Below are 23364 nucleotides of genomic sequence, written 5' to 3' on the forward strand. Positions count from 1 at the left end.
GCCCAGCATCATCTGTATGGTAATTTATAATGAAGGTGGTTTATCTGTGAGATGCTAAAGTGCTTCCCTGTACCTCCCTCTGCTCTGGAACATCTTATCTCTGTATAAATAAGATCTGTAGATGTAAATGCAGTGAAAGGAAAGGAAATCATAATGAGTTTGCGCCAGTATGTATCAGTGTACAGGCTAAAGGTGCTCCTGAGACATTGCCGAAACTCCACTGCAGATAATTTTATTTGCTGTGTAACGTCTTCAGTTTGTTTCCTTTGTAAACCTGGGAGCAGCAGGATGACTTTCTGAAAACCAGTAAAGTCTTTCACAGATGGAAGGGGGGAGAGGGTTCCATCCAGACAAGTGGAAAGATAAATTTAGTGTGTGTTCTCCATCAGACCTCAGTTGCATTCTTTATCCACGTTGTTTTATTTTTTTTTTTTGAGTGCTCCATTTTTGCTGTCCAAGATAAATATCACTGTCCTATTTTTTTAATGGATTTGGATTATAAAGAGTTGAGAGGTAGGGAATTTCCTGCCTCTGAACTGCTCTGAGTCTTTCTTTGTTGATACATGAACGTTGCTCACTGGAAGACAGTGGAGGGGAAGGCACATCTTCTATAATTTACTTTGTTGATACCATCAGCTTTTAAAACAGGTTGCCAAAGTCTCAAATGCATGTGCACAGCTGTTTAGTGCTGCAGAGATAAATATGACAAGTTTCCTGATAGTTCTGAGATTCTTCTGTAATCTTTAATTAGATTTTGGATAACTGGCACTGAAGGTGAAGCTGCCTGGGGAAGGCTGTGTTCCACTTGCATCCTAATCTGTTTTCTTGTCAATGAGGGAGTTGTCCTTTGCTTGAAGACCTGGTACAAAGCTCTTTGTAAAAGGAATTCCTTCACCAAAATAGCAGTTGTGGGTTTGATGTCCTCTGTTGGGTGTTGGGTTGTGGTCATAAAGCCTTTTCATGGCATTAAAATCCAGCAGTAATTTTGCACCTTGAGTGTCTGTACACTCAAAAACCTCACAGATTTTATCTGCTGTTTGTTTTGGGTTTTTTTCCAGGACAACCAGCAGCAGTGGTGGGCTCACCATCACAAGTTTGCTGAAAGAAAAGGAAGGCTCTGAAGTGGCAAAGTTTACTTTAGAGGAACTCTGCCTCATCTGCAGCATCCTAAGTACTGCAGAGTATTGCCTGGCCACCACCCAGCAGGTGAGTTTTCCTCTGAGGGGGCACCAGCCCTTCTTCTGTGTTGCTGTGGAGACTTGGACAGCCAAAAGTAATAAAACATCCATTGATTACTGAGCTCTACATTACTCAATCTGTACTTCAAAGAAAGAAAAGTATTGATTTTGTTATTTCTACCTGAGAAAAGAAATTTGCTTGTAATCCTGCTTTGCAGCATCAGTCTTGGGTTCAATCCTTTTCCACTTGTTGGGTAATTTGTTTTGGATTGCGGACCAAATTCATTTCTTAAAAAAAGATTCTTGGTTCATCGTCTCCCCTTCATATAAACAAGCACAACAATAATTCAAAATGCTTTTGGGAAAATACTTGCATGAAATATTGGGGCAATGTGGAGTGGAGAGAGGAGGAATTTATGCTGATGTGATTTGCAGCCACGCCGCTGGTTAACATTCAGGTGCTTCCCAAATGCCATGGGTCAGGAATGAGCTGTGATGTTTGGCTGTGTCCAGGCCTCTCCACCACTAGGTCTGGCAATCCTCTGCAGTTTGGGCACAGGCAGAGTGTTGAGAAACATCTTTATTAGCAGGACAGATGCCACAGTGTTAAGCTAGTACGGTAGCATGTCATACTAGAGTTACATATTTGACCTTGGAGCTTTAATTCTTTGAGGACGTGGAGCCACCATGGCCCATCCTGGCAGGTCAACAGGGTCTGGGGTGCCAAGAAGGAAAGATTTCCAGTGTCACTGGATGAGTTTTGGATATAGTTTGGTCACAGATTAAGTTTGAAGAAGCTGACCTTTCCAGGCCGTAAGTTTTCAAGAACGATTATTTCGAGTTAGAAACCTGATCTCCCTGTTGCTTGTTTTGTTTCCCAACAGTTGGAAGAGAAGCTCAAAGAAAAAGTGGATGCAAGCCTAATGGAGAGGATCAACCTGACAGGAGAGATGGACACCTTCAGTGTGTATGTCCAGCACATTCCTCCTCCCACAATGTACCAAACATTCCCTTTTGTCAGGCAGATGGTGCTGGAGTAAAAACAATCCTGAGATCCTGGTGTCACAGGGTCCACAGGCATTTCCCTGCTCAGGGAATGGGATCCTCTGGCTGCTCCAAGAGCAGCACTAGCACAGGCTTTAGCTGCTCCCCATGGCCCAAGCCAAAGGAACAAGAGCACTGGAAAAGGGAAAGGAAATAGTGAGTTTCCATTTGAAACATCATTTGCATCTTGGCAGCTCTGCGAGGTGGCTGTTACATTTCAAGAAAGGAAGCTATTTCAGTACATTCCTTCCTGCTTTAACTTCCCCCTGGTAATCAGCAGCCTTGTCAGTATGATCAAACCCCATTTCAGATGACATAAAAGACTGATCCAATCTTATATTTGGGGATTATAATTGAGAGAAGATTATCATTCATTAAAATAACTTTTCATGTAGCAGTGCTAAAAATATTCTGCTCCAACATCCTTTCCTCTCCACCCCTGACAGACAGATTGAATGTATTTTTTGAGACAAGAAAATTGAGGCAAAAGTTGTTTTGCCTCAGATCAGACAAAAGAATATCTTGGCAAGACTGGGAAAATAATCCCTGTCACCAGCTCTCCCTCTCCCTAAAACTAAGATTCAGCCCAGATAGCAGTAAGATTTTTTTTTTTTTCAGAAGACTTCCTTCCTGTGCTTCCTCCTCTCCTGCTGCAGTGGACAGGATCCCACTGAATTTCCATCCAGCTCTTTCACATGGTCTCAGGCTCCATTCCAGGCTGCAGAGACTCCTTCCCTTCAGGCTCTTCTCAGACGTTTTTAGGAGTGAATCCCTGCCTGAAATTCAGGGTTGCTGTGCCCACTCAGCCAAAGCAAGCAGGGTAGCAGGGAAGGAGAAGAACTAAAATGTGCCATAGGATGGGGTTTTCTTAACATGGACAAAGTGGAGGGTGAGTTTTGCCAGCAGGAATCAGCAGCCTCGAGTGGCTGCTTGGTTCCCACAGTGGCTGCCTCTCGAGGTGGTTGGTCCCAGCCAGCCCATCTGAAGTGTTTTGGGAGTTGTTTAATGTATAGCTCACATTTGCTGCTTTGGACAGGTTTAAAGTCCAACTGACAGGGCTGATATGTCTTGTAACAAAGGCTTCTAATTGACTTTCATTCTGTTCCAGCTGAGGGCTTTGTCCAGCCTTCTGTCAGTGTAAGTCAGAGCTATAAACCTCGCTGGTGTTGGCTCATTCAACATCAAACAAGTTGTTTCTTCTGGGATTTGCTGTCTTGTTAGGCACAGTCATAAAATAAGCGATAAATCGCTGTTTATGCACCCTGGAAAGTGTTCCTTCTTTCAGAGAAAGGCGAGTGCAGAACCACCCCAATTGTGTAGGAAGGGAGGGTTTTATCCCTGGGGTGGCAAAGCAGGGATACTGCTTTAAAGGGAAACTTTTCTTTAGGGAAAGTGGGAGAAATGATGGGAACTTCTTGACGTTCAACAAAAGAAAAATTATTGTAATGTCAGTGTAGAAATCCATTGTTTCCCTGTTGATCTGTTTTGTGAGATTACGGGCAGCATTCAGAGAACCCCTCAATGCTGGGCTCACTGTAGTTGCTGTACTGCTCCTTTGTGGCCTCAGCTTCCCGATCCATCCCTTCTGTGCATGTCAGGGATTGTGTGAGGAGGATTTTAAGTGTCTCCCTGCAGAACCAGGCTCCAAACCCTCTCAGCATGCCGTGATCCTTTGTGCTCCCAACACATTTCCTGCTGCAGCAGCATCCCTCCACAGCAGGTGTTTATTTTGAAATGCAGGCAAATGAGTTTCTCTCCCTGTTTGCAAACCTGTGGCTCTCAGGTGGGAGAGCCTGCACTTGGTGACCCAGCTTCTGACAGACTCCTGAGCGTGGACACATAAGTGGTGGGGTCACTTTCCATCCACTCCAGAGCTTTGTGTCTCTCTTTGGTGCTGAACCACAGCTCTTCCCTGCGCTCAGTGGCAGCAGGTGCCCTGCAGGAGTCAGCTGTGCCCACGGGGTGGTTATTTCAGTCTGCCTCCCTTGGCCTGGTGGTAAATCCCCCTGGGAGTGGATTCTGTAGTGCCCAGCAGGAGCAGAGGCACCAGCAGAAACAGTCACGGGCTTTTTTTATCCCAATGCAAGTTTTAGATGGTGTAACTTGAAGCCTGTAGTCTCTTCATCTCCCATACTAATTTTTCCGACTAATTTTGCATGAGTTTGCTTTTACAAACAAGTTAATTGCTTTGAAGGAAGTCTTTTACTTTGTATCCTGTTCCAGACTTTCTGTGCTGGAGCTGTAGGAAGGGGAACAGGCAACCTTTCTGGGTCCTGGTGAAGACCAAAACCCAGGTTAGAATTAAGTGTAGGTGACACCATATCTCAGTGAGAAGGTGGACACTTTTCTGAGCAGTGAACCCCAGAGCAGTGTCCAAAACTCCACAAAGACGATGAGGGGGAGGAAAGATGGTTTGAGGAAGCATTCCTCAGGTTTCCCACAGTCCTGTGATTCTCATCTGTGCTACCATCACGAGAAAGAGCAAAAGTAAAATCCACTTCATAACAAATATAATCCTGAGGTTGTAAACACGCATCTGTGGCAGATTTAAAGCTGACGCTGTTTTTAAAAACTGTGCTTAGTGAAACAGAATCAGTTTTGCTGATTGCTTCTAGCAGAAGCTGTCTGCAGTGGGAGTGCTGGGTCTGTGCCCCTGAGGGGGGTCTGAGCTGCTGCAGGCAGAGTTTCTTGCTGGTTGTTTTAGGATCAGCTGCACCTTTAGGCACATCATTATAGGGTGGCCTTAAATATATCTCTAAGCAATATCATGCCATTATAAAAAGAAAAAAAAAGGGGGAGGGAGGGAGGGAAATGTGTTTGACTAATGTGTCCTTTAGTCTGGAGTATGTCTCAGGAACTCAAACAATGGATGGCGGCAGTCCTAGACATAGTGTAAATAAGACATCTGCCTTCATCTTCACACATGGGAGACACACAACTCATGCAGATGTCATTTTGTAAATCCTCTGTGCGAGTTCCTCTGAGCAGTAGAATATTGGCTGTGAATAAATGGAGAGATGATAAAATGTTGGTGTAACACAGACTGGATTATATTTGAAGCTGAATCCCAGTCTGGGCTTGATACTTGGGGAATTCTTCTCTTCATCTGCCACCTTTGATTCCCAGCCCCTTATTTGTGTTAAAACAGAGAAAGGTCAACTGTAAAAACATCCTCTCTCCACTGGAGCCCATTGTGCAGCTCCCTGCAGAATTTCCCAGCTCCTCCTCAGTACAAGTTGTAGCTGTGTGCATTCACATCATAGTGCTGCTGTCAGCCAGGAGAGGATTTTCCTCCTCTCACAGTCAAACACTCCAGTTCTGGCACTCTCTTACTCAGTGTGATTCTAAAACTCATGCTTGGTTCTTTTTTTTCCCCTCTCTTTTGCAGTGTGATCTCCAACAGCATCCAGCTGTTAGTGCAGGACCTGGATGCAGCCTGTGACCCTGCCCTGACTGCCATGAGCAAGGTAGGGCTGGATTTTCAGGAAGAGATCATCTTAAGATCCATGTGGAGTTCTTGTGTGCTTTGATTGCATTATTTCACTACTGACATATTCTTTTACTCTGATTTTTTTTCTTACTTTTTAGAGCAGCAATTGCCGTATTTTTAAATACATCCCTCACTCCAAACCTTATTATTATTCAGATTAGAGCTTTCAGGCTTTTTGCACCACATTAAAACTTACAGACAATGAAATACATTCAATAAGTACTCCAGGCTTTCTCTTTCCACTCCCAATGCCAGTGAGAGCATTTAAATTTGGAAAAACTTTTGTCAGCATGAAATTTCAGATACACCTTCACGTTTTCACTCCCCTTTGTCTTCTTTGGCAGGGAGTTTTACCAGCCTGCTTGTTTGGGGCTCTTAAATGGAGCTACTCAAATGGAGGTGATGTGGAATTGAGATTGAGCCTTATTGCTTCTGTGATCCTCTCAAGGACATATGGAGCCATTCCTGGAGAGGCCCCTAGGACTGGAGCTTAAGGATTTTGTTGCAGTTACACTGCTAGCTTTTATATGTTTGAAATGCAGGGCTGTGTTTCCTTGCCAAAGTATTGTGAAAACCCAGACTTGCTTTAGACAGAGGTGAAGACAACAAAAGTGGATTGAACCTTTTTTTTTTTTTTTTAATTAGAAATATTAAACATAGAGCTCCATTTTTGTAGGATCAACACACTGTCTGGCTGCCATGAATTTTAATAGCTTTCTGCTTTATGATGTATTCCAGCTGTAGCCAGCCCCACCACCCCCAGCTAATATTTGAAGTGGAATGCAGCTGGTAATAGAGCTTGTACAGGTTCCAAATGGAAAGAGGATTTTTCTGCCCAGTCAAATAACACCACTAGGAAGGGCTCAGCACTTCAGGTGTTGCCTGTGTGCTGTGGCAGCCCCTCGGATCTCCTGAGCCTACAGAGTACGGTAATATTTGAATCCCTCTGCTCTGTTTATACCCAAGTAAACCACAACCTTGAGAAAGCAGCAGCTGGTAGGCCATTTATTTTTGTCTTTGGAACACTGGTAAAACGCAGCACATGTGATGGGACTGATGATATATAAACAAGTTTAAGTGTTATGAAGTTAGCTAAATAAATACTTGTCACTTGTGCACACACTCCACTGTTTGCATCAGACAGAGTCGCTTTTATGTGATTTTTATTAGACCTGGATTTGGTGCAAGAGGTTTTTTTCCTTCACCCTCTTCCTCCCTCTCCTTCAGGGCTGGATTATTACTCTGACCCTTGAATAAGAAATGCATGTAATTATTTAAACACAGAGTTAGTATTTGGAAACGTAAAATTTCAGCCTATATTAAAGAAATGAAGATTGCATGGCTGATCCATTCCAATTTTGCTCTCTCAAGGTCCATACTCCATTAGGGCTCTTCCTTTGTTTAACTTCTTTTCATTTACTTCACTCTGGTGTCCTCCAGGATTGAACATTCCCAGTCCTTTGTTGGAGTCTGGCTTTGGGTTTTTTGAGTTTTTTTTTTCTTTGCAAAAATATTCAGGAACTATAGAGGTAAATTATGAAATGCTTAAACCTCTCAATCCACTTTGGCTGCAGGCCACGTCGAGAGATTTAACACAGAAAACAGCATCAGGAATATTGCTTTCAGCTGGGAATGCTGCTTGGTTTCCACGAGTCTTTACTTTGTGTGTTCTCAAAGAGATGGTAAATGCTGAGAAGGCCCCATATTACAAAATTTGTAGGTGCTAATCCTTACTCAGACTTTACAGCAGGTGTAGGATGATTAAACGTGGCTGTAGGATGGGGAGCTGGGATGTGGGTGGGAGGAGAATTTGCCCTAAACCCCCTGTTGTGATATTCTGGATAGCAAAGAGCTGTTAATGTGTTTGTAGTGATCTGTAGCAGGCACTCACATTGCCTGGTGTGCTTCCTTTTTAATCTCTGGGATGAGGGAGCTGCTAATCTGCACAGGATATTTTCGCCCCAATTAAAGTTTATGGATTGCACTGGGTAAGGCTTGATTTACATGCTGAATTAAGCATCGATTTATATGTAAAACTGTGCCTGTAAGTGGGGCTGGGGGACATTTTAGAGCCTCACATGGATCTCTTGCTGGCTTTTTACATTTTCCTAAAACCTTTTGGCACAGCTGCAGTTCCCAGTGTCCTCACAGCCGAGTGGACAAAGCGAGGCTTTAATCATTCCTCCGCTCCACACACAGAAAATCCCCGAGAGCAGAGCAATCAGAGCTGCCAGCTGCTAATTAAAAGCCCTCGGGAGAGTGTTTAAACCCCGGAACAGTGTGCAGGGTGTGACAGTGTAGAGCCCAGCTCATGTCCCCAAATGTGAGGCCAGCAGCGCTGTCAGCTCCCTTTCCCCTCCCAGCCCTTCCTGCAGGAGCAGCCCCAGGTCAAGGCTGCCCAGTCTGGAGCCTGCAGGGAGAAGCTGGCAGTGGGATGCTGCTGGGAACGGGGAGGATTGAAGGTTCATTCATGCTCTGCTCAGTCACCAAGCAGCCCCTTTGCTGGGGGGCTGGACACAGGGGAGGGACCTGGTGGCTCTTTGGGGACACGGCACCAATGCCACACTTGAGCCCCTGCCATTCCCAGCTCTTGTGAGGTGCCCAACCACCCCGGTTTTGCTCAGGGTTTCTCTTTCCTGCTGCCTGTTTTAACGCAAACGCTGTGTTTTGTTGTGAGAAGCAGGAGGTAGCAGCAGCTCTTCCAAGCCTTGCAGACACCCCGTGTCCTCCCAGCCTGCAGGTGCCTTTGGGCTTCTCCCTTTCAGTGAAATCCCGTTCCCTGGACTCCTTTCCAGCTTGTCAACCATGTGGATATCCCAAGAAAAACACAGGACAAGGGAAAAAGAGGAATAAATTTAAAAGGACAGGAACAAAGCTTTACCAGCAGAGTTGGGCTCATATTTCTTTTGATGACTTTTCAGTATGTGTGCTATTCCTTTCTCTGCAGCTACTGGGTGGGGTTTTTTTGGGTGAAACACACCCACATGCACACACACACACACACAAAAGGGCTATTTTTGCCGTTCATGCTTTAAAGATCTGCTTGTAAAGTATTGCTTTTGGAATGATGACCAACAAAAATGAAAAAGCTACTGTTTCATTGTTTGGTGCAATAATTCAGCTCAGCAGTCCCTTCCCACTTTCTGGCCGTTCCCACTCTGTGGGGATGGTGTGTTGGGTGAGGATTGCTCTGTCAAGAAGAAAATCTGGGAATCCATCAGGGATAAAGGCACAGAGTGTTTTGTTTGGATGTGATCAGCACCGTGGGGAGTGGAAGAGCAGGTGAGCAGTGGCAGGACTTGAGGGAATGGCTGGAGCTGCGTCTGGGGAAGTTTAAGTTGGATATTAGAAAAAGGTTTTTCCCCAGAGGGTGCTGGGGCACTGAGCAGGCTCCCCAGGGAATGGCCACAGCCCCAAGGCTGCTCCAGGAATGTTTGGACAACACTCTCAGACACAGGGAGGGATTGTTGGGGTGTCTGTGCAGGACCAGGAGTTGAAGTTGATGCTCTTTGTGTGTCCCTTCCAACTCAGGATGTTCTGCGACTCTGTACAAGAGTCTCACTCTGTGGAGCAGGTGAGGAGAGAGAGATCCCTTCCAGCCAGCCAGCTGATGTGAGACCAGCAGGCTGGGGGTTGGTTTGTTTGGTTTAAATAAAGACAGCTTTAGTGGGACATGTGTAGACTCAGACATTGTGGTTTTGCAAAGAATTTGGCTTCCCTTTCCCACTAAGTCACTTAGGCTGCGTTGTTTGGATGGAATTGAGTCAGCTGAGTTGCAGGGGGCAAAGTAGCCATATTAAATAAAATGAAAACCAGGAATAAAAAAACTTTATATGCAAAATCCAGAGCTTGGGAAAACAAGTTTGAGGACAAACAGCCCCTCAAAGGAAAAAGCTCTTCTTCCATATGTGCCCAGTTTCCTCTCCTGATTTCCTTTGAGTTTTCCTCCTGTGTCATCTCCAGCATGAGGAACAGATCTCCAAAGAGTTATTGGGAGAACACTGCAGAGTTCTGAGCAGCGGCAGAACTGAATGTGCTTTTCTGGATGTTCCTCAGTGAGACTCTGGTAGATACAGGAGGCCAGCCCAGACCCGATCACCTCCTTTTTGGTTTTTCCACTTGACTTAAATCAGGAGTACCCTGTGTACTGCAGACCAGGCTCAGAGAAAGTCAAAGGAGCCACACATCTGGCTCACAGGGGCTGTTCTCTTGCTGTTCTGCTGAGAACAAATGAAAACAAAACAGGAGGTTGAGTAACTATTCTTGTTTTGTACTTTCTACATGCATTTGGAAGAGCTGGGCTTGGGCATCCTGGCTTGTACACCAGCAGTGTTTTCATTGAGCTACACTGGTGTAGAGTGCTTTGGACTTTAAGACTTTTTACCTCTTCCATCTATCTGTCATCAGTCTCACCAGTATTAAAGTCTTGGCTGCCATACAGGAATCCAGACTTTGCAAGCTTGCAGATATTTTCTCAAATGCCTGTAATCAGGATTTATATGGGCATTTCATCCCAGCAAAATGGAAACTGTTAAATATTAAAGCAGCCTGATGTGCTCCGAAGGCTTTTTTAATCCTAGTGGTCCCCGTTTGTGTGGGTGACTGGTCACAGTCTCTGGTGCCAAAGAGGCTGTTCTGGCTTTTCTTTGGGTCTTCTTGTGGAAGGGTTTTTCCCAATCACTTAAATGATGAAGAACTTGACCTTGGTGGTGAATTGCAGAGGCAGTCTCTAAACGATGCCTTAGAGATCCCCTGGCAGGAAGTTTGTACAGTTTCCCTTACCTATTGCTTGGATCTTAATGAATTAAACAGTCATTTTTGGTTTGTTCTTTTTTTCCCCTGTGTGCAGATGCAGTGGCAGAACGTGGAGCACGTTGGTGACCAGAGTCCTTATGTCACCTCAGTGATCCTCCACATCAAGCAGAATGTCCCCATCATCCGTGACAACCTGGCCTCCACCAGGAAGTATTTCACTCAGTTCTGCATAAAATTTGCAAAGTAAGTTACCAACATACGCAGTTTATTCAGGTCATCCCATAAAACGGTGTGGGGATCACTGTGTGTTGTTTGCCAAGTGCAGGAAGTTTTGGGTTGGGCATCTTTAAAAGACTTTGAATATCTGACTTTAGATGTGACTCATGCTGTGGGGAGAACCTACTTTTCATCCACGGGGCTTCCAGGTACGGAGAAATTTGCCTCAAAATAACATTTACAATAAGCCCTATAAGGAGGGCGTGTGTGAGAAATATATTCTACCTTCACTGTTTGAAAACTGCTTTTCTGTGCAAAAATAGCTCAGTCAGGAGGGGAAATTCACATTTAAATGTTGGGGGGGTATTAAAGCATCTTCCTGGCAAGTCACTTAAAGTTGAGCACCATGCAAGAAGTGGCAGATGAGACAGAAATCGAGTCCCTTGCTGCTGGATTCAGGGTGGACATCCAAACCTTCATCTCTGTGTCTGGAACAAAAATCCAGTTCTTTGGGGGGATACTTTGAGCTCTTCCCTGCTTGCCTGTGGCCAAGCTGAGCCACACATGGCAACGCCCCAAGAAAAAACCCTCTGGGGCAGGGCTCTACCAGTTGTAGCTGCTGCTTTTGGTGCTGCATGTGACCGTGCTGGTGGACTTGTGAGCAGTGGCGTGCGTGTCATGTGTCACTCTAAAATACCTTAACGTTTCATTCATCTCTGATAAGGTCATCACCTTGAAATAAATAAGCTCCGTGGCCTGGCAGGGACTGTGTGGGTTGGAGATTTGAGCTGCAGCTCCTGCCTCAGCAGGGTGGGATGCAGCAGCAGCTATCCTGGGAACTGGGAGCTTTCACAGCTCTCCTGAGAGTTTCATCCCCCTCTCAGTCTCAGGGTGCTCTGGAGTTTGCATTAAGGAGCAGTTACTGATAAATCATGTTACGATGTTGCCCATAATCACTGAAATGCTGTCTCAGTGAGAATTTATTGTACGAAAACCTTCCCTGTGGTTACACTTGGATTTTATGTGATAAATAAAACCCCCCATTTATTCAGCTGTTCACAGCACACTCTTAATACCTCAGCTTAGTTGCCTCCCTTTCAACTTTATTGCTAGGCACATACCAAGTAAACTCCAGATGAAACAGCTCTCAGATTTGAGTGAAGTTCCCATCTGAGTGTCCTCATCCATGAGGACAGAAGCCACTGCTCTCCAAAAGGTTTTTTTTTTTAAGATAACTGCAGCTCTGATCTGCAGCACATTAAACTTAGGACACAGTCCTGAACTCACTGTGCCATGGATCAGATGTAGAAGGGTAAAATGGGTTCCTGAAGGTTGATTGTGCTGGATCTGTGCAACCTGATGCTAAGGAGAACCAGCCCAGTGGTAAGGGAGCACCAATCTCCTTAAAATGCCTTTTAATGCGTACAAATATTTGTATTTTCGAAACTCTGAATTCTTATGGAATATACTGGCTGGGCCAATATAAATACCTGGCCTTTTGTGTGCCCCACAATGCTGAAAATCCTTTTAACAGGCCTTGTGCTTCTGCACATGTTAATGCCTGTGTCTTTGTGAGCTGCCACTTCTCAGCTCTAATGGATTGTATAAAGCGTGAGTGTTGAGTTACAGGACCACAGGGGAGAAGGCAGCTAAAGTCACTAAATTTAAAACAGCGGGACCTGAGCCAAGCCTGGAGAGAAGAAAAATGGCCATCAGAAATTGCATCAATCCTCTAACCTAATTTGTCATTTTTGCTTTGTTTTGACCCAAGTGTGAGCGGCGCTCCCTGGGGACGCTGAGCAGCCGTCGGCTTTCCCGGAGGCACTGGCAGGCAGGGTGGGGGGCTCAGCTCTCCCTGCACCTTATCCTTTGAAATCAAACCCCACAGCACCGTGGCTGCTATGCTGGGATGTGTTTGGGAAGTCTGTGTGACCTGACCTCAATGAGGAAGAGATTAGAGCTGAGAGACAGGAAAAACAAACAGTTCTCCCCCTGGCCGGGGGAAGCGGCTCCTCCGTGAGCAGCAGCCAAGCGTGGTGGGTGCTGGGGCCTTCCAGGTGCTCCAGCTAAAAAGGGAGAAGAGTTTGGTGGAAGAAGGTGGTGATGTGGAGGCTCCTGGAGGTTTCAGGGCTGAGCTCAGCCTGGGCAAGGGCTGGTCACCAGCTGGGAGGACGGCGTAGAGCAAAACCTTCCCAGGCTGCAGTGACTCAGCGACACCAGAACCTTTGAGGGGTGTCCTGCAGTAGCTGAGGCTGTCAGACAGACAGACAGACTGTGGTTGCATGTCTGTCTGTGCCTCACTCAGCAAGGCATTGTGTTTGATGCATCATCAATGCAGGGGATTAGGAAAACTCAGGCTTTGGCAGAGCCCCTCCCGTTGGATGGGAGCCTCTCAGATGCTGTGGTTTCTGTGCTTTAGGTTCCTCATCTGCCTTGCGCTGCTTTATTATTACACTGGGGACTTCTCTGCTTCTAGGGAGGGTTTGCTGGGTTCAGTTTTACAGCTGAAGCTGTAAATGAGTTCTGGCATCCAATCTCGCTGTGATTGTGCAGGGAGTAAAGGCATTCAGAGCACAGAGCCTCGTGTAGAGCATTACCCCTGAACATGCACGTATTGTTCACATCAGCATCGCCTGCTGTACTCTGAGAGCACCAGGCATCGAGTCCAACCTAGGCAAGAGGCTCCAGTGCATTTTTCTGTTATGTGCAACTGCTCTTGATGGTCTCTGCTAGTCCAAAAAAAAAAAAGGGGAGGGATAATTCCAGAGCAGCCCTTGGCTCTTACAGTTTGTCTTGTCTGTCCTGCTGGCGTTGGGAAGCTGTTTCCAATAAGGCAGCGTGAAATAAGAGGCATGTGGGGATGGAAGGTCACTTTACCCCTCTGCACTGATGGTGGGTGGCCATCCAAAGGGGCCTGGGAATTGTTTCATGCAAGACAGAATGCTGTCTATGGGAGACTGTGTGGTTATGTAGAAAAGAAGATAAAAACCAACAGGGGAGGGGGGTCCTTGGGCTGCCAGTCTGCCACCATGCAGAAGGAAGGGCTCACCCTGTTTCTCATCCACAAGATGAGCTTTAGCTCCATGCCTGACCTTGCAGAGGGAGGGACAACTGGATCTACCTACACTATCAAAGGCACAATTAATTTCTTGTACTGTTCTGCCAGCAGTGAGCTGCTGCATCCCGAGTTGCTGCCAATTTATCATTTTCTAGGATCACCTAAGCTCCAGCTGTGCTCATCACTCTCTAATTGCCCTCTGGGAATTAGTTATAGACCTGAAAAATGAGCTTTTAAAACAGATAGGTTAAATCTCCACTGTAGTGCTTTTGTGCAAGAGGAGACAGGGCTTCTTTCCCTCCTCCTCTTTCTGTTTTGTTGCCAAGGTTGTTTCTCTGGTGGCCAAATTCAAAGCTGCTTGGGGCAGCCCAGTAGCTGGTTCTCAACAGTAGTTTGAAAATGTTCTCCTTGACACCTCTCCAGGATAAAATGATTCACTGAGAGAGGTAGTGACTGTGTCTGAGAGGAGGGAAGGGAAGGAACCTTTGCTTGTGAGGGCTCTTCTTGAGCCATTCCTTTGGGTTTGCTCAGCAGCTTGGCACGCTCCGTGCCTGAGCTACACTTTTTGTCACTCTTCCATGAGAAAGGATGAGAAATGGATGTCCTGGCTCGGAAAACAGGTGGCAGGACAAACAAGATGCTGTCCGTGCTCCTTGCTTTGTGGAGAGGAAACAAAAAGCTTAACAGATGCAAGGAGGAAACCACGCTGAATTTAGATCATCATCATGAGCAGCCTCACTCCGAGGCACAGCAACCAGACTGACTGATACTCTCTTAGCACAGGGCCATTAAAATCTAAGAGCTGCCACCAGGTCATGGAAATGTGAGCCCTGCAGGCATTCAGCCAAAGGAGGACACGTGAAAGAAGCAGAGTACATTAAAAACAAGGCAGCAAGAGGAAGACCTGTTCAAGTGGTGTGGTCCTGACAGAGTTTGTTGCTCCTGCAGCTCCTGAGCTTTCCTGGTGCTGCTCCTTGGTGGAATATTTGGGCAGGAGCTTGTCCCGCAGGTGCCCAAGCAGTGCTTTTGCTGGGAGGGAGCATCTGCTTCTCCACTGGGGAATGAAACCGCTTCAAAGCCTCAAATCAAGAGGCAAAATCTAAAACCAAAGCTGATGCTCTAAGGGGTGAATATTGGGCTTCCATCCTCGCCAGGCTCTCTCTGGTTGGGCAGTCATTTTTCTGAGTCTGGAGTCCGTGAGAGTAAAATACAGTAATGGTGTTTTCCTTTTCAGAAAACTTTTTCTTGTCTTGATTGTGTTGGCCAGGAGTTCTCTGGAAGGGTGCCTCTGTGTGAGTGTCCAGGGCCCAGCAGACCTCCAGCCTTGGCTGGACCTCAAGTTCAGTGTGTAATATGCATGTTATGGAATTAATTGTGTGCAGGAAAATGTAGGTTCTGGATACAGTCAAGACACATCCACTCATGAGCAGTGAGACTAATCCTGGTGTGTTGCTGTTTTTATGATGCACAATAGTTTATTTGCTGACCTTTTACTGTAATACTTCATATTTCGTTTATAGCAATTTATTTACCTAGAGTGTGTGTGCAGCTTCTCAATAAACTTTGAGATCAGGAGGGATTAAAGCAAAAGCACTTTGCCTAGGGGTTGGGATTTTTTTTTTTTTTTTTTTTTAGTATATTTAATGTGTCTGGAATCAGCTTGGGAAGCTGGCACTCAGAGTGTCTTTGTGGAAGCCATCCTGGTTTGGTTCTGCATGCTTTGTCACCGCAGAAGACTGTCTGACTGCAAATATTCTTATGTAATTGTGTCATTTTGTGTCTCTCCTGCAGCTCCTTCATTCCCAAGTTCATTAACCATCTCTTCAAGTGCAAACCTATCAGCATGGTGGGTGCAGAACAGGTAAGGAGAAATAGGTGCAGTGGCTGTCGTATTTGATGGCTTTTGGGTTTAAGAAATTGAGGCATCTTCCTCCCTGCCTATGGGCTGGACCCTGCTGCTCTGTGAGGATGGGATTTGCAAGAGGCAGGATTTCATCTGTCCTCTGCACATAGAGCTTATTAGCCCTGTGGGCTCATAAAAAAAAAAAAAAACACAACCAAAAAAGTAAAAGCAAAAGCAAAAAAAAAGCAGAAGCATCCCTAATGGGACCTCAGTGAACTTCAAATGGGTGCCTTCAAAGCTGCTTGGGTTTTAGGCATCAAAGATGGTTCTGAGCAGTGTCTGTAAAATGAAACAGGAGCTTTACATCAAAACCTTCCTCGTCCTTAATGGAAAGCAAACGAGTAAAGCTCAGTGCCTGCTCGTCTTGTGTGATGAGCAATAACCTGAGAGTGATTAAAGGGAGTCTTTTTAAAATAAGCTTCTCAAGTGATTATGGGCTTGTGTCTAATGTTAAAAGCTTTCAATATTGCTGTATGGGAATAACAGGCCCAATTTGCTTCTTTAAAGCAGATGGGAAGGTTTTTATTAGCCTGATTCCCAGTGAGTGCATCTCATTAGAAGTGGGACATACCTCCCTGGGGCTAGAGGTACAGAGGTCTCAGTAGATGATCTCTCTGCAGCTTGTAGAACCCCAGTTCCCTTAAAATCTTTTGAACCCCCCTGTTCACCCACCAGCATCTTTCCTTGCCACTTTCTCCTCCCTGGTGCAAATGTTGCTGGGGAATACATTTTCCTGGCCTTTCTGGTTCTACACACAGCTTTTCCTGCTGTTCGCTAATAATTATGGTTGGAATATGAATACTGGGTGATACTTACGGAGGTGTTCAGTGCAGGGAATGAGGCCTGTGGGGTTTTGTTTTCCTCTCTGACTTAACAACTCTGCATCCCAGCAAGCTTTGGCAGTGAGTTAGCAACGCCAGAGACCTGGAGTGGGTCACAGAGGGAAATGGGATGAGGGGGCAGAGTCTGCAAGAGCTGTGCCTGTGGGAAAGGCTGCAGAGTGTGCAGAACTCCTGTCAGCCATGAGAGAGTTTATGTGGGCAAGATGTGAATTCCCCAACCCTGGAATCTCTCCCTCTCTGGGATCCCCGGTAGACACACAGGAATCCAGCTATGGCAGCCTGAGCTGTGTGCTCCAGAGCTGCTCGTCTGTGCTGTGGTTTCCTGGCTTCCCAGGAGGAGATTGATGGCATCAGTTCTCCTCATGCAAACCATGGAGAGGCAGCACCCAGCAAGGACACACCACCCCAGATAACGGGGTCCAGATTCCAGCCAGCCTGACCTGCCTCTCCTCCTCCTCCTCCACAGCCCTGTCCTTTGTGTTCCTTTGAATTCCCACGTGTGCTGAGGCCAGTGTTCACATTGTTGTGGTCACTGCTGGGGCTTCTGCAGTGCCCAGAATGTTTTGTGTCCCTCCAGAAGGAGCTTCCACCAGCTCACTTCTTGAGGAAATGCTCGGTACAGCTCCAGGTGATCAAGATTGTTTCACTTCATACTGTTGGGAGGGAAGGACTGGAAATCTGTGCCTGATGTGCCAGATGTTGGGCTGCCATAAGTCATTTCCAGTCAGCAGAGCAGTGCTCGGTTAAAATCAGCCAGGATGCTGATACGTAGCCATGGGTGATGATGTCTCCTGGAAGTGTCATTACATGGCTCAGTCCCTCCTGTTCCTGCAGTCCAATTCCCAGGACTTCTTCCAGTGTGGGAAGTGTTAAACTTTTAAGGATGTTGGGTTACAGCAGCTGATGGATGTTGGTAGAAGGAGCCTGAGTAACAGAGTGTGGTTAACTCTTGCAGCTGCTGCTGGACACTCACTCCCTGAAGATGGTTCTCCTGGATCTGCCCTCCATTGGGTCCCAAGTGGTGAGGAAGGCTCCTGCTAGCTACACAAAGATAGTGGTGAAAGGCATGACTCGGGCTGAAATGATCCTGAAGGTAACTCAAGACTTTTGATAACGTGCCAGCCAGACTGCTGGACTGGGAATCGCAGCGAGCGAATTCCAGGGGGCCCTTCCTTTGAATGCAGCAATCTGCAATTGCACATGAACGTTTGTGAGCCTGCCCAGGGCCTCTGCCAGCTGCTCTACAGAACTGCCTCACTCCCCTTTGCGTGGGGTTTGCCCCCACTCTCTTCTAATACCACATTCGAGTCCTCACCCTCACTTTTCAAGGCAACCGAAGGCTCAAGTTCTGCTTGCTGGAGGAGAGCTGAGGCACCAGGTTCCCTGAGGAGGTTGTGGAAATCAGAGTTTGCGTCCCCGAGTGTGTGCTGTGGGGCAAACCCCAGGGTTCAGGTTACTCCAGGCCTTTGTGCAGACTCCGTCACGCAGGGGAGCCAAGCCGTGCTTGAGTCACCTGTTTACTGTCTAGTGTAACAGCCAGTGCAAACATGTCTGGGTTACTGTATTCACCAGAGCCCTTTTTCATTTTCCAGACCTGCTGCCTGGAAAATGACCCAAAAGCAGTGTGTTGTCTTCGTAAAAAGCAACAAGCCAAGCAATCTGCCCTTCCCAGTTGGTGCTGGAGTGAGAAGGCAGGTTTGATCCCAGGAGGGGCTCTGGGAGCTGGACAGTTGTACCCTCCCGGGTGATGGGATTGTCCCCTGCTGGCCAGCAGTGCTGGGAAGGCATTCCTGTGAGGGAATTAGTGGGACCTGGGGTCAGGCAGGACAGGCAGCTGCCAGGCAGAGCCTCCTGTAAAGCACAGCCAAGGCAAGGGGGGGTGAGGAGCCTGGGCTGTCCCTCCTCACCTGCTGCTCAGTGTGGCTTTGCTCCCAAGCCCAGGGGAATGTCACAGCTGAGTTTGTGCTCTGGATTCAGACATCAGCTCTCCAGCTCCATGCTTTTGGAGTAAGGTGACTGAGCTGTTAGTGAATTGTAGTCTAAATTTTCTTAGAAATGACCTGAATAAAAATGTCCTGCTTTGTGCTAACGGGAGCAGGGAAGATTGGTGCCTGTTGGCATATACAGAACAGGTCTTTCCTTGGAGCTTCTGTGTGAATCAGAAGAGTAATGGAGTTAATTTGTCTACCCTTAGCAGCACATGGAGTGCTGCAGGTCCCCAGGCTGTGCAGCAGCAGCAGCAGCGGCACTGCTGTGTCACACAGCCCATGCTGCTGCCCAGAGCACTCCCGGCCCCGAGCGAGGGCTGTGTGTCAGCGTGACTGCAAATCAGCCACAGGCTGACAGCACTGGGAGGCACAGTGTGTGTTCCCAGGCTTGTTCTGGGGCAGGTAATTCAGGCAGACAGACTTTGGGCCCACGGGGAGCACAAACAGATCCATTGAGCTGAGATGGGAGTGGGGAGGAGGGCGCCAGGCCGTGCACATCCCACAGAGCTCTTCCCCTTCTCCTCTGGCCACGCTGTCTGAAGCTCCAGCTTTTCATCTTGGCAGAAGGTTTTTACAAGGGCTGTAAATTAAGGATTTATAAGTGTGTACACGGCTATGATGTTTCAGTGGTCTGAAGTGCAGGGAAAAGAAAGAAATGTCTTGGTGACAGAATACAGTGTGGGGTGAGCTGGGTCAGTGCAAACATATGGAAATGTTTTTGGAGACAGGGAAGCGTCTGGTCTGGTGCTGTTTCTGTCCATTTACACACACACATACACACTCTTCCCCAAAATACGGTTTGGCTGCCCAGCATTATCAAAAGATGTGTTCTCTGTGGAGCTTGCTGCTTATGTAAGAAAAGCACATCAGTGAGGGATCATCTTACCAGCTTTGAGGCTATTTAGATTTTTTTTTTTCCTGTTTTTTACGATTGCTCCTGAGCAGATGTTGGTGGGAGGTTCCCATCCTTCATCCCAGTCTCTCCAGAGGAGTGTCCAAGAGGAGTTGCACCCCAAGGACAGGGTGGCACTGCTCACCCACTGGGACATGTCAGGGGCACTGCAGAGCAGAGAGCTCTGGCCCACACTGTCCTGGGGACTGAGGGAGTGACCAGAGTGTTGTGATCTTCCCCTGTGACACACTGTGTGTCCTGCCTCCAGGCAGGGGGGAGAAGAGGGACATGCAGCCAAAGTGAGGGTCTGGACTGTGTCCAGGCTGCCTGATCTCTGGGGACTTTGTGAGTGTCACCGCCACTGCCAGCACTGTCCCCTGAGCGACTCCCCAGCTTGTCTTCCCCTGCAACGTGATCAGATCTTGAGCTTTAACAATACCCCAGTGCCTGCCAGCCCTCAGGCCACAGACAAAGTCCTGCTGCTCTTGGAAACATGATGCAGAGCCCGTGAGCACCACTGTGTGCTGAAGGAGACCCAGCTCCCTCCCTGCTCCTTACTCTGCTTCTCTTCACTCACCTTTACCTCTCTCATACCTCTCTTTTTCTTGTTCCTTGAGCATTTTATTTTAGGAGCCAGTCCGGCTGTCGCTCCTGTGCCGGAGTTGACTGAGCACTGCCTTTAACTCCCGTTATTTGTCTGATCTCTTGTTCCTGGCCTTGGCAGGTGGTGATGGCTCCACATGAGCCCCCAGTTGTGTTTGTGGACAATTACATCAAGCTCCTGGCTGACTGCAGCACTGACACATTCCAGAAGATCCTCGACATGAAGGTTAGAACCTGTCCAGGGCTTCTGCTCATCCTCTGGTGCTGCTTTGGGATTGCTGGGGACTTCATTTCAGTGTGAAATGGACTGAAACTTCATTTCAGTGTGAATTTCTGAGGGCCTTGGGGGTGGGAAGAAGCACTGTAAGACAAAGTGTATCATTACTCCGAAAGCACAGTTGCTACCGAAGAAAAACTTTCCAGTTCGTTTCACATTTTCATACCTGCTCCGCTCCTGGGGGGCTGAGCTCGGGCTCATCCAGAGGTCTTGGGTGGGTGAACAGAAGGTGGGGAGGTGTGCTCCCGGCTCAGTGAGTGCTGTGCTTTGCCCCCCCAGGGCCTGAAGAGGAGCGAGCAGAGCAGCATGTTGGATCTTTTCCGCCTGCGCCTCCCGGCTCCTCCCCCGGGCGGGGACAGCACCGGCTCCCTCTCGCTGGGCGCTCCCACGCCCGAGCAGGAATCCTCTCGCATCCGCAAACTGGAGAAACTCATCAAGAAGAGACTCTGAGAAGGAGCAGAGGGAAAGAAACTTCCGTGGCTGCTCGGGGCTGGCGGCAGCAGAGCTCGTCAGGCTGGTGATTTACAGCGTGCTGCCGAGGCGCCCGTGTGCTGTCACTCCCAATCCCTGTGATCTCTTAACCGCCGTGTCCTGCCACCAAGGAAGGATCTGAGCAAGGTGTTTGCCCTTAGCTTAGCAGGAGTGAAACCCAGGGCGCTGCCAGCTCCACGTGGTGGAGAAAATAAGAGGCATCTGGAAGCCAGCAGCTACAGAAACAATTTAGGTGGATTTGGAGACTATCTGGCTGTGATACACTTGGTGTGGCAGCTTTTAGCCTGGCTGAGCTCCTGCTGCAGCGCTGAGGGGTTTGCCTCAGTTCTGTGTTACTGCTCACTCCCTGCTGCAGAGCTGTTCCCCTGATTCATTATTTATTGTGGGGTGGGGGGAACCAACCCCAAGCCATCACCACCACCGCCAAAACCCCAACCCTTTTGCCAGCTGGGATCTGGCATCTGCAGCTCCCCTGAATCAATGAGATGCCCAGGAGGAATCCCGAGGCAGACTTCTCCCCTGCTCCCAGGACAGGCATGCATAAAGCGCCGTGGAACAGCAAGGCAAATCCTTTTCAGAACAGGAGGAAAGGGCTGAATTAATGCCTCCTGCACCTTGGCAAAGCTCCTGCCAACCAGCTGGCAGCCTTGGCTGCTGTTAGAGCTTAAAGGCCAAGCAGGACATGTGTGGAGCCCTCTCCAGCTGCTTGGTATTTCCCTGGCGTGTGCTGGGCTCGCCCGCTGTCCCCAGTGGGAGTTCCCATCTTTCCTGGCCAGCATCTCTCCCTCTTTCCACAAAGAGCCCTTCATGGAGCAAGTGTCAGACTGCTCCAGCCCCTCATCCTCACTCCAGCTGGCGTGTCCAGAGCAGGGATGTGTCACCTTGGCACTCCTGCTGCCCTGCAGGGAGAGGTGCTGGAAATGTTGGCTCTATCAGGGAGCCAGGCCCACTTGCTGGGACAGGAGGCTTTCAGCAGCCTCAGGCTTCAAGGCCCTCCTCCTCCTCCTGCTCCTCTGAGTTTCAGCTTGCAGCAGTGCAGAGGGGAGGAGAACCAGCAGTGAAATATTTTGGATAACCCAGGCCCCTCTTCCCATGGCCCAGCTCCTGGCTCCCAGCCACAGAGCCAGCGTGGAGCAGGGTTGGGATCAGTGGATGCTTCCCCAAGGAGTCTCCGTGCAGGGAGGCCTCACCTCATCATTTGAACTGCTGGATTTCTTCCCAAACTCCTCTGTGCCCTGTCTGGGAGACTTTGAAGGCATCTGCCCAACCATGAGTGAATCCCACATGGGCTTAGGGCAGGTCAACCAGTCGTGCCTGTGTTATTTAATTCAAGCTTCACTTGCATGTGCAGGAAAGAGAAGTCCTGTGAGGCAGGTGAGGAACAACCTTGCTGCCTTCCTGGGAGGGTCGTGCTCCCCACCAGGGCAAGTTTGGGCCTTAGTACTGTATTTATTTAGGGGCTGTACTCACAGGGATTGTAAAAATCACTGCTGCACATCAGGCCGGGGGGATCAGACTCCAGGAACGTGAGCTCCATCCACCCACCCCCTGAGCTTCACTGGGATGGGGAGTGAAGAGCAGCAGTAACAACACCTGTGGGGAGGAACAGCAGTTTTTCATCACTCCAGTTTTACAAATCTGCTGTTGCCTCCTTTGCTTCTTCTCCTGATTCCCTGTTAGATGACAAGAGAAAGAACAGCTGAAAGCACATTGGGATTCTGAGCAGCCCTTCCCCAGGGACAGATCATGTCAAGGTGCATGTGCAGGATGGCTCACGAGTTACCACACTGCAGAGCTGGAGAGGAGGGAACATGGGTTTGCAGCGATTCATTATTCCCTTGAGGGGATGAATAATTTATTTTAGATGAATTTTTCTTTGCTTTGTCTAAGGCTAAGTCTCTCACTAAATTATGAATAGCTGAAGACGATGTTGAAGTTATCATTGTGTGTCTTACCCAAAGGCTTCCCCCTTTTCATTCTCTGCATTTCATTCTGTAGATAAGAGGAAATAAAAGGAAAAATGAACTTTTCGTTTCAGGCTTTGAAGAACACTGCAGGGCTGGGTGCTTTTTGGAGTTCCACTTTCCGAGAGCAAATCCACAGTTTTCTACTTCTGCTGTAAGAGTTTTGTGCCCCTGGCTCTTGGGTGTTTATTAGATTTGGCAGGTCTCTATTTGTGCATTAGCTCTTTGGAGTTTACAGCTTTGGGGAATAAAGGATGATTATGTGTTTTCTGTACAAAATGCCACTTTTTATGGTTTCAGGCCGGGGTGTAATTCTGGCTGTACGTGGGGTGTGACACTAAAATGAATTAAATGCTTACTGATGCTCATTGCTGGGTGTTTTCTGTACGGCTGCAAATCCCAGTGGCCGGGATGGACCTCACCCAAAACGTGCTGGACCCAGCACTCCCTGCTGCCCATCTGCTCCTGCAGCTCCTCTCTGCCTTTCCCACCTTCTCTGGCAGCATCTGAATTCACAGCAGCTCCCTGCACCGCGTGGGTGGCTCAGCGCTCCCGACCTTGTGCCCCTAAATAATCACATCATTTCTGCTGTCTGCCACTGCGGGAGCGATGGCTGAGAGATCCTAATTTTTTCCTTTGAAATTAATTAAGGGGTAGTGCCT

At 47.9% G+C, this 23364-nt stretch overlaps 1 protein-coding gene across 1 annotated transcript in view; it reads left to right on the top strand.

Moving 5' to 3' along the window:
• VPS53 (VPS53 subunit of GARP complex) overlaps window positions 1–23070 on the top strand; it is a 62335-nt gene extending 39265 nt beyond the window's left edge. Inside the window, 8 exon segments of the mRNA XM_066201971.1 lie at window positions 1059–1206; window positions 2063–2145; window positions 5611–5689; window positions 10562–10710; window positions 15533–15602; window positions 17442–17579; window positions 20091–20195; window positions 20526–23070. Of these exon segments, the coding sequence (XP_066058068.1) occupies window positions 1059–1206; window positions 2063–2145; window positions 5611–5689; window positions 10562–10710; window positions 15533–15602; window positions 17442–17579; window positions 20091–20195; window positions 20526–20696 (943 nt within the window). The 3' untranslated portion in view covers window positions 20697–23070.
• Window positions 23071–23364: the final 294 nt, after the last annotated feature.

Source organism: Chamaea fasciata, unplaced genomic scaffold, assembly GCF_029207755.1.
Source record: "Chamaea fasciata isolate MVZ Bird 193981 ecotype frontalis unplaced genomic scaffold, bChaFas1.0.hap1 SCAF_21, whole genome shotgun sequence".
Classification (NCBI taxonomy): Eukaryota; Metazoa; Chordata; class Aves; order Passeriformes; family Sylviidae; genus Chamaea; species Chamaea fasciata.